At 45.2% G+C, this 16426-nt stretch overlaps 1 protein-coding gene across 3 annotated transcripts in view; it reads left to right on the top strand.

The window, feature by feature from the left end:
• The window catches only part of MBNL3 (muscleblind like splicing regulator 3), a 112697-nt gene that overhangs the window by 95044 nt on the left and 1227 nt on the right, over positions 1 to 16426 (top strand). For 2 of the 3 annotated variants that reach the window (XM_065411193.1, XM_065411191.1), the window contains exons 5-9: positions 203 to 439; positions 6436 to 6586; positions 9230 to 9265; positions 12464 to 12558; positions 14083 to 14156. In XM_065411193.1, coding sequence (XP_065267265.1) covers positions 203 to 439; positions 6436 to 6586; positions 9230 to 9265; positions 12464 to 12558; positions 14083 to 14139 — 576 coding nt within the window. In that variant the 3' untranslated portion in view covers positions 14140 to 14156. The remainder of the gene's footprint in view (positions 1 to 202; positions 440 to 6435; positions 6587 to 9229; positions 9266 to 12463; positions 12559 to 14082; positions 14157 to 16426) is intronic. The other variant, XM_065411194.1, reaches the window with a different exon arrangement.

Below are 16426 nucleotides of genomic sequence, written 5' to 3'. Positions count from 1 at the left end.
CATTGTTAATATTGTAGGTAGCCCAGATCATGATTCTGCACCCGGACTAGTGGGGAATAGCACTGTCAAGGGTTGAAGGGTGTAGAATCAGAACCACAGCTCTGCTGAGTGTAATGGAACCCACTCGACTGCCATCCCTGGTTGAACATGCTGAGAGAAGGCTGACTCAATGTCGTGCTCAACTAGGTGACTTTCTTTTCAGGTTTGCCGAGAGTTTCAGCGTGGAAATTGCACTCGTGGTGAGAATGATTGCCGTTACGCTCACCCCATAGATATTGCAATGATAGACACAAACGAAAACACTGTTACAGTTTGCATGGATTACATCAAAGGCCGATGCTCTAGGGAGAAATGCAAGTACTTTCATCCCCCTGCACACCTGCAAGCCAAAATCAAGGCAGCTCAACACCAGGTGAACCAGACAGCTGCAACTGCAATGGTAAGGGCACGACCTGCCGTATCAAACCATAGAGCCAGTGTGAAACGATTTTATATATGCAGGAAGTAGAAAAGTGATGCTAAGTATTTGGAAAAGTCTAAGTGATGAGCTGAGAGTGTGTCCATCTCTCCATCCCTTCATTGTAATCAGTGTAGCATGATGCATCGTATCTCATTGTTTGGGGACGTGATGGCAAAGCACATGGTCTTCCGACGTGACATTATGGAGTGAAATGCATCAAATGTTAATACAACCTCACTAACAATGAACACAAACTTTTCCCTGTGCAAGCCTTGGCTACCATTTTAGTCTGAATAGTGTGCAAAGCAAATTTGATTACAGACTGAATGGGTAATATACATGCCCCATTCAAGTCAATGGCAAAACTGTTGACTTCAGTGGAGCCAGAATTTCACCTGCTGATTCTAGAAAATGAAGCAGCATTGTGCTGTTACTAAGGTTCAGTCCTGTGAGGCGATGATTCCCTCCAGTCAAAGGGAGATTGAAGATGCTCTGTAGCTAGAAGGAGGCGCTCAGCACCAGACAGAATCAAGCCCTGAGTGCATTTTAATTGGAGTCTTTGCATCCCAAAGCAGCATAGTGATAAATAAAGGTCTAAAAACAAGCCAAGGGAGCTTTAGTACTCATGGGCCAGGGGGTAAATGGATGCAGCTCTGTTCACTTCAGTGGAGCTGCATCCATTTACACAGCTGAGGGTATGGTACCATAAGTACATTTCAAAAGGGAGCAAAGCCCAGTTGCAGAGGTGAAGTAGTGTGTCTGGAGGAGGAGTTATTGCTATTGTACATTCTTGTGGGGATAATTAATATTGAAAAAGGGGTTCTTACTACTTTTGCTGATTTAGAAATGCTAATGAATTAAGACTAATTGGCTTTTATGGAGCAACTTTCCCAGCAGATAGCAAGAGAGGGTACTTTCCATTCATGATGAAACATAATGCAAAAACTGGAAGCAATTATCCTTCAGGCACTAAGCAATATTACATTTGTGCCCTGGATTATATAAATAAAACAGCTGTCCTCTAGTAGAATCCATGGAAGGATGTATATGAGGAAACAATTTATATTACAGTATTTATCTGCCCTACACAGTTTATTTGTAAAAAGGGAAGGGAGTAGCAATTCTTCATTATTATTTTTGTTGTTGAAAGAACAGCTCTACTTCACTCAGATCTTTTGACAGAGAAATGTAAACTCGTGCTGTTGGGTTTTTTTACAAAATGAAGCTTTACTTTTTACTAGTTACCTAGGACACTTATACTAAATTAAAGCCAATGCATGTTTTATTCATGCTGCTGGCTCCTGTCATAAAAGTAATTAACCCTATTTGTATGCCATTAACTAGTACCTTTACAATATTTATTGATTGCTTGTTGCAACACACTTGCTACCAAAACAGTTTCCATTATTCATTCACTTTTGGAGGTTTGATGCATTTCTTGTATCTGGTGAGGATAATAATTTAAAAAAGAAAAGAATGGCTTCTGAGCTTTCATCAAGAATCACATATGGTGCAAAGCATCTGAACCAGCCCCTGTCAAGTAGATTTTGGATCCATTCATCTCCTAAAAGTTCAGGAAGATCATCTGAAGGGCCCATCCTGCAGGCGCTTAATGCACAAGTAACTTTACTCACTTGGGGCCTGATCCAATTCCACTGAAGTCAGTGGGATTCGGATCAGGCCGTTGGGCCCCAATTCAGAAAAGCACTTAAGCATGTGCCGGAGCACCCTTCCTGGGCAGGCACGCCTTCCTTGCCCCCTCACGTGTGCTGTGTCGCTGCAGATTCAAGCTCTGAGTCTGGCATGCCGAGCCATATCATTGACTAAAGCATGAAAAACATAGTTAAAAAAAACCCCAGCTCCACCAGCTAATTCTCAAGTAGCTATAGGCTGATACGTTGTGAGCCGCAGTGAAATTAGTTTAGGTCAAATGCTTTCTGTGATCTGTGAGGGGATTGCTTTGTCCTTAAAGATTGCCAAGAGGAAAAGCTGACTAATAGTTAGTCCGATTAACTGTAGCGAACTCCCCATGTTGTGCATGCCTAGTCTTTTTAATATATTGTATAATGCATTCATTTTTTTTCTCTTCACCTATCCACAACGTTGCTCTCCTTTTGATGCACCTTTGCTTGCTGTTTTTTGTTGTTGTGCTTGAACCCCCTTTTGGCCCATTGCCATCATGTGCTCGCTGCCTGCTAATTAAGACTCAGCCAGCTGTCAGATCACTGAAGCGACCCCTCGAGGCAACCTTTGACCTGGTACTTGGACCTTTCACCTTCTTGCTTTGCATGTGACCATCTTAGACTGCATGAATACCTTTTCATTGGTTACTTTGTGTTGCGCCATGAGGAGACTGCCCATCCTGAGCTGAAATGTTACAACGTTCTTTCAGACCCAACAGTCCATGCCAAAACGGGGCATTTCTCTGTGTAGGCCTTCGGAAACGATTCATGATCCGGGCTTTTCTTCAGGAAACCCAGATGCATTTCTGGAGCCATTTAATTATCACGCTATTTTTAATCAGCCTGTTTTCAAACACCAGCATCTGTGGCATTGTGAAACACGGGGCATAGTAGGATGTCTTTCACACCTCAGTTCTGAAAGGCATTGAATGTGTCAGAGAGCCCTGGGAATACAATATAGATAGGCTTGGCAGAATAATGTCATTTTGTGTTTGATCATTTCGAGGGATAATACTGAGGTTATTTTTAAGCATTTTTTTCAATGTTTATCGATTTAAATTTGGACAGTTACACAAAATTATAGGTTTTAAAAAAATTTTAAATTTTTATTGATTTAAATGTTCACAGTTGCAGGAAATGATGGGGGGCAGTTTCAGACACTAGGAAGGTCAGACAATAATTATTTAATGACCGTGGACACTGAGCTTCAAAAAAGTTAGTTTTAAAACTGCTAGAACACAAATTGCTAACATCACGTCACAATTACAAGTAATTCGCCTTAAATCAAACCCTCATAAGTTCTCAAGCAGTATTTTTCCTACTTTGCTTATCTGCAAATTTCAATTGTTCTCAATGGAAATATTTTTTCACCCGTGTGTGTGTGTGTTTACGGTGAAATCACCGCTTACCAACAATTACCGATTAAAAATCCATCCTTCCAAGTCTAGACATGGAGACACCATTCAAGCCACTCTTGTCACGTGTCCAGCAGCCTTATCATTAGAAACCCCAACAGTGAGGGCTTTATTTAAGCATTGCCAGTTGTTTCAGGCTGAGGGTTTTTTTGCTGTACATGGGCTTACGACAGGATGTTAATTTTTACTAGTGATTGTTTTTAATCTATTCAGTCCTGTTGAGATTTTCCAAAAACTTGGGATTTCCATCCACCCCCTTTGAGATACTGTTTTACCCACTTCTTCGCCAAAGCTCGGCAGGCAGTGACCATGACAGCCTAGGAAAAGCAACCACTTCTCTGGGGGAGGAGTGGAAATGTTTACCACTGAAGGAAATGGGAAACTCACCGGTCACTGCTATTTTTTGCTAGTAATTATAATCCTTAAAGGGACACACTGAAGAGGACAGGGCCCAGATTTAGGACCTGCTCCAAAGCCCATTGACATTCTTGGGAAGGCTTCCACAGATTTCCATGGGAGTTGGTTCTGGTCAGTGGTTGAGCAGCTAATCTAGAGGTTGGGAGAATAACACATTTGTTTAAACCCTCCATTGGGTGAATGTTTTACAACAGAGGTGTAATTTTTAGGACAAGGACCCTTTAAGACTTCATATTTTTGTTTAAATGGGCAATAGAATTCCCTGTCAGAACCTTGAATAACACACACAATGGCTACCTAGGAAATCGTGTTAGGGCACCAGCTTCCATTCACTGCCATCGGAGTTAGAGCGCATAAAAAGGAAACAACAAAGGCCTGTTGCTGGCTCTCGCTGTAGTTGATTTGTGCCAGTCAGCTGGCACAAAGCCAGCATGGCTGGCTACCTGAGAACTCCCTCCGTGGAAATACCTGAAAAAGGAGGTTTTCCTTTTGGGCATGATTCATATATGAGCCTACCTGGGCCAGATCTTCAGTTGGTGTGAATCAGCATAGCTTCTTTCAAGTAAGTGGAGCTACTTCTGTTTACACCAGCTGAGGGGCTGGGCTCAAGAATGGAGGAACAGCATATACATACATGTGCTATTATGTAGGATGGCCATATATATAGTCTTCAGGGAGGAAGTCTCTTTATCCCATAATTATTGGTGAAATATGAAATTTTCAGGTTCTGCACCTCTATAAATGAGGCCTCTTTGATAGGCCTGTAAATGTGGATTTAAGTGCTTACCTTTCAGTATCCACATTTGAAAACTGTAACCCACTTACGCTTGCTGTCTCTAAAACTGACCCGCTAAGTCTAGAGAGATACTCGTCCAAATTCTGCCCTCGGATGCACGCAGGCTTCCGTGGGAGTGGTGTGCTTATCTGAGAGCAGTTTTTGCAAGCAGAATTGCTTCTGGTAAATTGATTGCACTAAAACAAAAACCATAACAAAAATAACCCTGGAAACTCGGGCATAAGGAAGTCCCATTTTGCCTGGAGGTAACTGGTTTGACATTTCTCAGATGCGCAGTCTCCTATAGCCGTTTAAAGCTTAAGTGAAACCTGTTTCTGTACAGCGACAAACGGTTGGAAGTTTTAGTGGATCGAGTCTACTGTATATTTCTGTTCATGCCATTTATCAACTGCTTTCCTCGTGTGGTTTCTGACAAGTGCTCTGGGTGTAGCCTTAACCCCTTGTTAGCTAAAGCTCTTTGTGCTGCCGAACCTTGACTTGCATTCATTTGAGGAAATAGGAGTGATTGAAACAGATAATCCTATTTGCCAGCCGTCGCTTTGCTACATTCCATCAGCCAGGCAGAAACTACCTGATCCTGTACGGCTTCCACTTGCCTGAATTCTCAATGAAGTCAAGGGGAACTTACATGCAGAAGGATTGTAGGAGTAACTGAAAGGCAGCCTTTCCTATCACAATGGGCGGGGGGGGAATGAAATTCTCTCCCTTGCTACAATGAACAGCTGTAAATCGTTAGCAATGTTCCTTGTTTCCTAAGAACTTGACTTACAACTGTGTTGTCCTGAGCTAGGTTAAAGCTTTCTCCCAAGTCTGATCATGAAACAGGTTTGACTGAGTGGAGGTGCTGTAATGTGATCGAACAAAAGGAGAAGATTTGCTGCTTAGGAAGACAAACCCCAGCCTTGTCACTTGACATGTTCCATATAAACTGACAGCAAGAAATATTTATATTCTAAAGAACATAAAAACATGAAGGGCTGATTCTGGTGTCACTTACACTACCGTAAATCAGGAGTAACTCTGCTCATTGCTAGAGGTGTAAAGCTGTTGTAAGTGAAAGGAGAATCAGGCCCAATATTAAGTATTGTTCATCATCTCTAGTAACAAGTAGAAACCCAGGCATATAACTGGCAGCTGCTACCACTTTGCCACCCTAATACAAATATAATCTACGTGTAAATATGCTCTCACACACAGGCAGATATTTAAACAAACAACATTAGCAGAGGCAAGCATCTCATTTTTTCTGTTGCATTGTTGCTTATGCTAATCTTCTCATTTTAAAATTGCTGTCTACTATGTTTCTCTTAGTTGATAGTTTTAAAATACTTGTTGCCTGCAACTGCTTTTTGTTGTGTCCTGCCCAAATGACTTCCTTCTTTTTTCTGTGTGCAGAAATCAGTCCGAATGAAAAGCTTCCTTAGCATTCCTAGCGCTCTTCTTTTTGGACCCTTTCTTCTTGTCTTTACTAACTGCTTACCTAGTAAACCTGTGACTTTACCTACTACTTTACCGTAATTAGCTGCTCTTCTGTTTCTTGTCTTGCTAAGTTGATATAGTTGCAGGAGATTTGCAGGCCAGGCTCCATAATCTTTATTGCATGCTTTGTCTAACTTTGTTTTCCCTTTTTTTGCTACTTGTCTTTAACGAATCCCTCATCCACAGGCCCTGCCACCTGGTGCACTTCAACCTTTACCAAAGAGGCCAGCACTTGAAAAAAACAATGGTGCCACCACAGTCTTTAACCCAAGCGTTTTCCACTACCAACAGGCTCTAGCTAACATGCAGTTGCAACAGCCGACATTTATCCCTACAGGTAAGTTCTCTTGTCGCTTTTTCCTTGTTTTTTCTGATATAAGAAGTGTTCTCCTAAAGATTGAGTTAATGAGTGGATTTGTAATAGACGTTAGCAGAATGTATACAAAACAGAAGTGTGTGGTGTTTCTTTTACAAAAGCCACAGAATGTTCATGTTTGTTGTTTGACTTTTTCTTTCACTTACTACAATTCAGAGCTTCGTACTTTTAAAGGTACCTTCTTGGTCGTTCTTTTTGTAATCAAACGAGGACGAATGGCCACATGTTTCTCTAATTCATACTTCTTGTTGCTCTTCTTTATTGTTCAGTTGGTGAATCCCAAACTGCTTCCTGGACTCCTGGGTAGCACTATCAGGTTACTTTAACGTATTTTGTGTCCCTCTCTAGAAAAATAGCGTGTCCATTTTAAAACTGCAGGTATCTATCTAATCCACCCAATCTTTGTGATTACAGCTCAGTGACTCTAAACATTCTAGCTGCCCCAATGTTTAAAGAGGAAATGGCTCATTTTAATACATGTAAATTACATAAATCCTTTCTTAAAGGCATATGTTTCCCTCTTGCCAATTTTTTAACCTAAGCTTTTTAAAAGCAGTTTAACTCCCAAGCTTTTATTCTGCCTTTAAAGTCTCCAGATAAAACGGAAAGATGCAGTTCAGTTATTCATATATAAATAAAGATATTGACTGGGGTAGGGGGGTATAAGACTGCCAACTAGCCAGTTAAATTATTATTCACGGCTGATTTGGGAACATTCTCGATTTTAATATTATTTTCCTTGCTAAAGCATCATAGAATTTGCGGCTAGTTTTTTTTAAACATTGAATGCCTCATTCACCTGCCCAATGATATTTATAGAAGTACACAAAAACACCCCTCTGACAGCACCTTTTAAATTAATCCATCGTGGGCCTGTGCCTGTCCCAGATGAAGTTGGTGGTAAAACTCCTCAGAACCAGAGATGGCCCAGTTTGGGAGAGCAATAGGAGACCAGATCTGCCTTCCACAGGAAGTTTCTGCTGTCAAGCTAGATGATCAAACCTGGATTCCCGAAACCTAAACCCTTTTTCATGCATGTTCTGGATTTTGGCTAATAAAGGAAAGAGGCTGACAACTTTTGGCAAAGAGAAGATGGAATATTCACACATTAAATACAAAATAATCAGATTTCAGGAATGGATAAGACTTGTTCTTCCAGTTTAGTAGCTTTTCATGTTGACAGACAGAGACCAAGTAGAAAGCATCACTAATCGTACTCTGCAAAGTACTATTTGCAGTGTTGGGCTGACCTCACAGCAACTCCTTTAGATGCCAAAAGATGCATTCCTTCCGCTCGGATATATGGTTTGTCTGGTCCGTGAGGTGCCTCTTATCAGACAGCACTGAGAATTTCTTAGCATCACTCAGCCTGGCTCCATGTCTCAGCTTCCTGAGACACAATGACCGCAATCTACATAGCGAGGTGTATTAGTGGCGCCTGCAGCAAAAGCTGTTGTTATTGTGCTAACTCTTATGGCCATATCATGCCTTTCACCCATGCAGGCTCAACTCCCATTAATGACAATGGAGTCACACATGCGCCTGATGCACAGTAGGGCTATTTCCTGGCACCTGCTAGTATCTGGAGGCTTTAGCATTGGTCTGACCAGACCAAATCATCAACCAGAGAACAAGTGTGTTTTGGTTTTTTAAAGCAAATCCAGTAAATGCAGATTTCTTTGATGCTCCAAAAAACTGAAGAGTCCACCTTAGCCATCAAAATATTCCCACCCCACACTGCTGCGCTATATGTTGGTTTTCCATAGGGCTGCAGCCTCTCACCCCATCATATGAACATCCATCATCACTGCAGCCCTGCAATTTGGCCTCTGCTTTTATGCGCTCAGCTCCATTCAGACACAACCAGTCTCTGGGTTGGAGGGTGACAGCCAGGCAGACTGTGCCAGCATGAGGCTGGGCGAAATGTTTGCTTCCATTAGTTTTTCCTGTGTCAGTTACACAGTGGTCAGGTGCACAGTTGGTCGTTTGGGGCGCTGCACGAGGGAAGCCACTGCATAGGTCTGACGTAGCACCACTGTTAGAGCTGTGTCAAGACCAGACAAACTGCCTCTTTCAGCTTAATAGAGACTTTAAACCAACAACACCTGCTTGCAGAGTAACCTCTTTGCCTGTCCTGCTGGCTTGCCCATCTTACAACAGACAAAGACTTCAGAAGGTTCAATTCTTGCAAGTGAAACACTATTGCCTCTAACATGATCAGTTTGTATATTTGCAAAGTGATGTGTTAATTGTGCTAAAATATCCATTCTCTCCCCCCCCCCCAAAGAAACTGACATGCTAGATATTAAATAATCCAGACTGTCCCCAACTCTCATGGTGCAACTCATCACTTAATTCTGAGAGGGGGAGGGGAAATACGTTCTCTACCCAAGAATCCAGGAATGATTTTGGTGTGCTGTGATCTTAAAACGGAGTTTAATATATCTATGTATCAATATGCAGAATCAGTTTTTGCATGTGCTTTAATACTGAATGCTGCAAAGAGAACACCTGCTTTGAGTTAAAGTTATTTCTAACACTAACGCTTCACTAATGAAATATCCCTTTTGTTCATCTTTCCACGCTTCACTGCATGGTGTGCAGGGTCAGTACTGTGCATGACACCCACTGCAAGCGTTGGTAGGTTTCTCTACACAAACTTCTCAACTTTCCCTAACCTGAAAGAGACAGCGAGTTACTGTGCGTCCGTGAGAACGTGGGTGGCTGAGTGGTGTGATTGACTATCCGGTCGTCTTGATGGCTCAGATGGTTGTATCCCTTTAATTTCTGTGCAACGCGGTAATTCATGTGACTAACAAAAGGATCTGCTTTACACACAAGTATCTTTGTGGCCTGAATTTGGCCATGCAGTGAAAGGAAATGGCCATGGGACGATTTTTGTGGTTTGACTATCAGGCCTCCAGCACCTTGTAGGTTGGATTTGAGTCACGCCTCTGAGAATGTTTAAGCTTACGTAACACTGGTTTTTTGAAAAAATAATATTGTTCTAATAAGAGATGCCCTTAGGCCCAGCCCCTCAGCTGCCGTAAACTTGCATGGCTCTGTAAGTCAGCGGAGCTGTGCTGCTTTGCAGCAGCTGGAGATCTGCCTCTTAAATATGCTGCTGAGGAAATGGCCTGTGTGCTGTGCAGACCCCCAGACCCATGTCAGGGTAGCACTGACCCTGTGACTGAACCCCCCCACCCGAGAAGGAAATGCCAAGGAGGACGTGCTGTCAATGCTGGAACCCAGTTGTTCAGGTTCAGAATGTGGTGACCCAGATACCCAGGGGAATTGTGCCCGGTTCATACTAAGAATCAGACGTTGTGCAAACCGTAAGAGGAGGCTCCTCACTCACCCTCCCATCTGCAGTAGCTGGATGTAGCAGGTAGGTTAAGGACGGACTTTCGGCCTTCGCTCTGGGATGGAGCTAGGCCAGTAACAGTCCAGTGCTCTCAGACCATACCATTGGGGAGGGGTGGAGCAGTTCTAAAACCAACGCAGACTCTCCCAGGAGCACAGGTCGGCAGGGGCGGGAGGGATCTGAAAGCCTATTAGCAGAAATGAGTCAAGAGCTATTGCTTTCCTACCCAATAGGCAATAACACTCCATGGTGGCCGTGACTTTCAGAGCCCTGTACGCCTGCAGGTTACCAGACTGTGGAGCCAGGCGCTGGTTCCAGCATTGACTAGCTTCCAGAAGAGTTGGGCAACCAGATCCCGTGGATGTGATGGGCTCTGCTGCTTCGTGTGCTGTTCCAGGCTGAGGCGAGAGCGGTGCAGGGAGAACGCAGACACACCCAGCACAGAGGCCTGGTGGATTGCCCATCTCCTGGGCGCTGGGCCCGATCCTCCTCTCTCTCAGGAGTGACGGACTTCAGTGCACTTACCGCCCACTCAGGCTGCGCTGAGAGCAGCGTCAGGCCCTGTAACTCGCCCTGGCTCTGGGGAATGAAGTTGGGAGCCTGCTAACGGGGTCCCTGTCAGACAGCTGGGGAAGAAAGCATATGGGACCTTGCCCTAAAAGAGTGTGTTCTCCTTGGTTCACAGCCCTTCCAGTCAGCAGGCTACAGGGAGAGATCAAAGGCCCAGCTTCGGAGTGTGCCCACCCCCCCCCCGTGCCCTAACGCAGACTTCCAGTCACTGGGTGCGGGGTCCTTTACCCCTCCACCCCACCCTGATGCCAGGTGCGGGCCCTGCCCCATCCACCAGTCACCGGGTGCAGGACCCTCCCCGTGTCCCACCCACCCCGCCCCCCCAGTCACTGGGTGCGGGCCCTCCCTGATCCCTGTCCCCCAGTTGCCAGGTGAAGGGCCCTCCTCGTTCCCCATCCCTCCAGTCACTGGGTGGAGCACCCCCCCAATCCCTAACCCGTACCATTAGACCCCAAGACTGTTTATATAGCTGCAGCTAGGGCAGAGGACCAATTTAAAGCCCTTCCAGCGTCTCCCCCAAGGCTATGCAGGGAGCCTGTGACACTGTTAGGGTCTGACAGAAAATCACATACACAACCATGGTCTGTATCTGTGTAAGCAGGGCTGCTGGCAGCTAGCAATCCACAGCAGAGAGGCTGGGATCAGGACTGACTGGTGCACACCATTATCAGTGCCTGCCGGCAAGCTCTTAACAGGAATCCTCTTTGCTGATTTAAATGTATACTAAACTCACTTGAATATCCCCAAGCCAACGTAGGGCCAGTTGGAACGGGTCTCTCCTCCCCATCAGGTGCTTGTCTAACTCTCGCTGATGCTAATGGGGCTCTGGCATGAGAAGCCAGGGTTGAGCAGATCTTCATGCTCATCGCACACGTTTGCAAGGGCAGTCGGAGCTCGTAAAGTCCCCACCAGTTCCTCAGGAAGCAGCCGTCTCCCTTCCTCTCTAAAGTGCTGTCCATTGGAATGCAATCTGCATGTGTTGGCAGTCCTTCCTCTAACTGCTGCGTGATGTAAAAGCAAAGCTTTCTGAGTCTGACAGAAAGATTACAGATCTCTACTGTGTGTCATGGTTGTCTATAGAATTACTGTCGATCTGTCATTTCGGGGGCTGTTTCTGTTGAGGTGGATTGTAAACATTTGGAATTATTTTTTTCCCTCCTCACCCCAAGAGGGAATTTTGCCAACTCCTCTAGAATTGTATAGAAAGAAACATGGTGAATATGTACGTACAGCGCTCAGGTGGCCAGTCCCTCATTCGCAGTGCCATCAGCTCTGTTCTGTCCCCGGGGGAGGGCCCTGTTGTAGAGCGGGGAGGGAAGACCTTTAAAAGGATGTTGCAGCGGCTAGCCATGTTACCCAGTGGGATCGGAGCTGTAATATGTGCCATGATGACAAGGTCTTGTTGGAAAATTTGCTGTGAAGTGCACCATGTACTTTTAATTCATAATTGGGGGCAAACTTTCAAAGCCGGCTGGGATGGGTGCACTCGCCAAAATGCACCCACAAAAGGAACTTGCATTCGCTGCGTGTCTGACCCCCACATGCACGCAGTGACATGAGCGTTTTGCTAGCACACCCCATCCCATCCTCCTTTGGAAATTTGGCCCTTGGAGTCTAATACATCATTGTTCTGCTTATAAGTGTACTAAGTGTTGAGAATGTTTTAGTTTTTTCCTTAATTATAATTGTAATTGGCTTTTCCCCTTTTCTCTTTTTTATTTTTTTTCCAACGCTGTCTTGCTTTGCACTGTGATTGCATGCTGCGCCCCGGTGTATCCTTCATGACGATGTCACATGGCTTGTTGCTGTGATACCTGCCACGCCCCCAAATCCACCACATGTTGCCATGGTTACATAAATGCTCCACCCTCCCGTATGTCGCTTCCATGGTTCCCTACTGAAAGTGCCCATGATGCACGGTGCTACGCCCACCACTGTGTCTGCAGCAACAACACCTGCCACCAGCGTCCCCTTCGCTGCAACAGCTACAGCCAATCAGGTTTGGCCCTTTAAATAGCTTTCTTTCACATGTTCAGAAGTAGATGACTCTGAGGGCCCGATCCTAGAAGGTGCTGAGCACCGTCTGCGAGGTACTGAGCCCCTCTAAGTCCCTTTGTGTCCTTGAGGGGCGGAGGGCATTCGGAACCGCCGACGAGGCGCTCTGCCTGCACAGGATCGGGCCCTTCGAAAGGCAGTATGTATACTTTGGGGATTGGTGAGGGGGCACTGGCTCATTGGGCTGGGTGGCTCTGAAGGAACTGTGGTGATAGCCCAGGGATGGGCGAGCCTTGGAAGGGCCAGAGTTCAAATGTCGGTTGGAGAAGCATCCATAAGCCTGGAAGCTTCTCTGAAGCGTCCCCACATTCTCCAGATCTTAGGAGCCATGTAAAACTCACAAAGAAAAGAGGCTTTCTCATAAGATTGACAGCACTCCTGCTTTCTGTCCTTACCAGAAATACCACACTGACCAGGCTCTCCTGTGGTATTTTGGCTGCCCTGGGCTGGCTCGGGAGTGGAAGTGAAAAAAAACAAGTTTGGGTTCTAAAATAACAACATGGATGAAGGTTCAAGTGTATTAAAGCAGAAGTAGTCACCCATCCCTACAGTATTTACATTGTATGTATAGTATGTACTGTTTTGCCAGTGCCATTAATATAAAGGATTTCATGCATGTTTGCCTAGCCGTCATTATCTGCAAAACATTGATCTGAAGGTATTAAACCGAGATGGCTGCTTCTGCACCAGTCCTGAACTATATACGCAAAATCTTAGGAATGCTTCTTTACATTCAATAAACCACCACATCTCCCGATTAGGCCAGGGTAGAGTTTGGAACAGTAGGTTTTTTTCAATTATAATGTTTGCAGTTTTATTTAGTTCATCACCTTGCCGGTTCAGAGCCACTCAAAGAAAAAGCAGGTATCCCCTTATTCTACAGGGCACTGCTACTGCTATGGACCGTGATAATTACCGAGGGCAAATCCTGTAGGTCTTCACCAGGTTTCACTCAGACACAAAGCCTTGGGGACTGTAATGGGAATTTTGCCTGAATAAGGACTGAGCTCAGAATTGGCCTGTTGCAAGTGCTTGCCTGTCTACACTAGCTAGAACTATTTTGTTTCTCTGGTTTTTGCTAGTTTTAGTTCTAATAATAATTATACAGCCACAAGAAGAAAACACTAATTCCTATGCAGTGTTTGTAAATGGCTATGTGTGTTCTCTATAAGCGATACCTAAACCTTCCCAACTGCAGTTTACAGGGCATTTTGCTGTCTTACAGTCTATGGAGTTGGACTCCCAAGTTCAATCACCATGTACTCCACTGGGCATTAATAATGACATAACTATGTAGTTATTTATGCCTGGTAAAATAGATCAATGCTGGGAACGATTCATGTTCTATAAGATACTGCTTGAATAGTGGTTATGTGTATTGATTAGTCTTAAACGAGCACTGAAGAACGAAAGGATAGATAGAATGATCTCAAGAAAATGTATTAATGTGACATCTTTTTTACTGTAGATATCCCAGTTATCAGTAGATGAACTGAGTAGCAGCATGTTTGTTTCACAGATGTAGAAGTTACCGATAGAACAGTAAGTTTCTTTTAACTGTTATATTTACAGTTGGGTTTTTTTATATAAGGGTATTGAATCCTCTAAAAGTGCCACTTCACCCTACTCCTTCAGTTCTCTGCATGCAGAACTTGCAGTCAACAGGAATTCCACACCCGAGTCCAGGGCTTATGATAAACAACGGTTTTTGTACCGTCTAAAATGTCTGCTTTAAAATGTACCGAACCCCTCCTGATGTGACCGTTTCATGTACTGGACAGTTCCAAACTACTTAGCAAATTCCACAGTGTAACTCATTCTTATGAAGCACGTGCTACTGAGGATAAATAATATTTTGACAGCGAGAGTCAGCTAAAAAGTCTAAGCTGTGTTTTGCACTTAGTAGCAGATTTACTCAACTTGAGGAACTAGGACCAGATAGGTCAGGGGTGGGCAAACTTTTTGGGCGGAGGGCCACATCTGGGTGGGGAAATTGTATGCAGGGGTTGGGGTGAGGGAGGGGGTGCAGTGTGCAGGAAGGGGCTCAGGGCAGAGGTTGGGGTGCACAGGGGTGTGGGGCGATTGAGGGGGCTCAGGGAAGGGGGTTGGGGTGCAGGAGGGGTGCTGGGTGTATGGGGGGCTCAGGGAAGGGGTGCAGGAGGGGTGCGGCACGGGGTTCAGGGCAGGGGGTTGGGGTGCAGGAGTGGTGTGAGGTACAGGCAGGGGGCTTAGGGCAGGGAGTTGGGGGGCGGGGTGCAGGAGGGGTTCAGGCTCTGGCCCCATGCCGCTCCAGGAAGCACTGCGGCCCCTGGGGGAGCGGGGGCGGAGGGCTCCACGTGCGCTGCCCTTGCTGCGCCTCCAGGTACCTCCCCCGAAGCTCCCATTGGCCGCAGTTCCCCGTTCCTGGCCAATGGGAGCTGTTGGGGGTGGTGCCTGGAAGCAAGGGCAACGCACGGAGCCCTCTGCGCCCCCGCCTGGGGACCGCAGGGACGTGGAGCTGGCCACTTCCGAGAGCAGCGCAGGGTCCACGGCGCCACGGGGGGCAATCCCGCGGGCCAGATCCAAAGCCCTGAGGGGCCGGGGCCGGCCCGCGGGCCGTAGTTTGCCCACCCCTGAGATAGCTGGTGTCAATCGACATAGCTTCGGTAGTTTCATTGTTGTTATATGGATTCACATCAGCTGAGAACCTGGCACCTAGTGTTCTTCCTTCAGAGATTCTTGTTCACTATGATAATTGGCTCAAAGGCTGCAAACAATCTCCTTCTTCCACAACCTTGCAAAGCCTGGTGCGTTCATAGTCTGCTGTTGCTCTCTGAGTGAGAATAGTAGAGTATGTTGCCGCTTTTTGGATTTGTTTGCTATAAATTCACAGTGGGATCAGTGTTGTTTTCAATTTCTTGTTATTTGCATGGGTAGGCTATTATTTACATAGGGATTTCACTGCGTTTTTACCACTGAGAGACTAAAGGAAAGAAAGGGGTGTTCACTGAATGTGATGATGGAAGCCATTTTATTTCCATAAATATGTGGGCCAGCTTTTCCCCAGGACAAAAATGAAAGGGAACGACTTGCATTTAAGCTCTGGAAATGGATTTGGAAGGCAGTTGTCAATTATTTCAGATATAATTACACATGGTTCTGTCCCTGATTTCTACCAAGTTAAGTAAACTATACTGTATGTGGAGAGAGTGTTCATCATGTCTGTAATCCCTGCCAGCATCTACCTGAATGCCGAGATAGCCTTGGTAGTGACAATTTTCTGCTTTATGTTGTGCATCGCTTTTCAGAAACACCAGACTGACTTGACACCTTACGTGTTAAATCATTTCTCGAACACGTGCGAAGTAGTGTGTTCCACCCAATAGCAGGTTATTGGCTTGAAAGAGAAAACCTGAGCTCATTCTTGATCTCTGCAATACTTTTGAGCCTTTATTGCAGTGTACTTTTTTTCCCCTTTTGACTCATTTTTTGGAGTTCTTAGACTTACGCTATCAGTAATTGAGAACCGTTTCCTAAGAGGTGGGGGAAAACTGTATGATTCAAGTTTTTTCATGATAGGGGGTCCAGGTACTTGCTGTTCAAACAGTGACCGAGTCTGTGACATTCCCAGGACATGGGAAGTCTCCTACTTGAAACATTTAGGTTCCTCATTTCAAAAGCAGCCTCTGAAACTCTATGAAGTTTCTCACGTCGAAAGCCTGTGTGGACAAAGAGTGAGACACCTAACCACACTTGCACGCCCAGGTAGAGGCCTCGCTCCTGGAAAGCACTTATGCACATTCTTATTCCATCCATATTCAGCGAAGCATTTA

This window comes from Emys orbicularis, chromosome 9 (assembly GCF_028017835.1).
Source record: "Emys orbicularis isolate rEmyOrb1 chromosome 9, rEmyOrb1.hap1, whole genome shotgun sequence".
NCBI lineage: Eukaryota > Metazoa > Chordata > Testudines > Emydidae > Emys > Emys orbicularis.
This window is presented reverse-complemented; position numbering and strand designations above follow the sequence as displayed.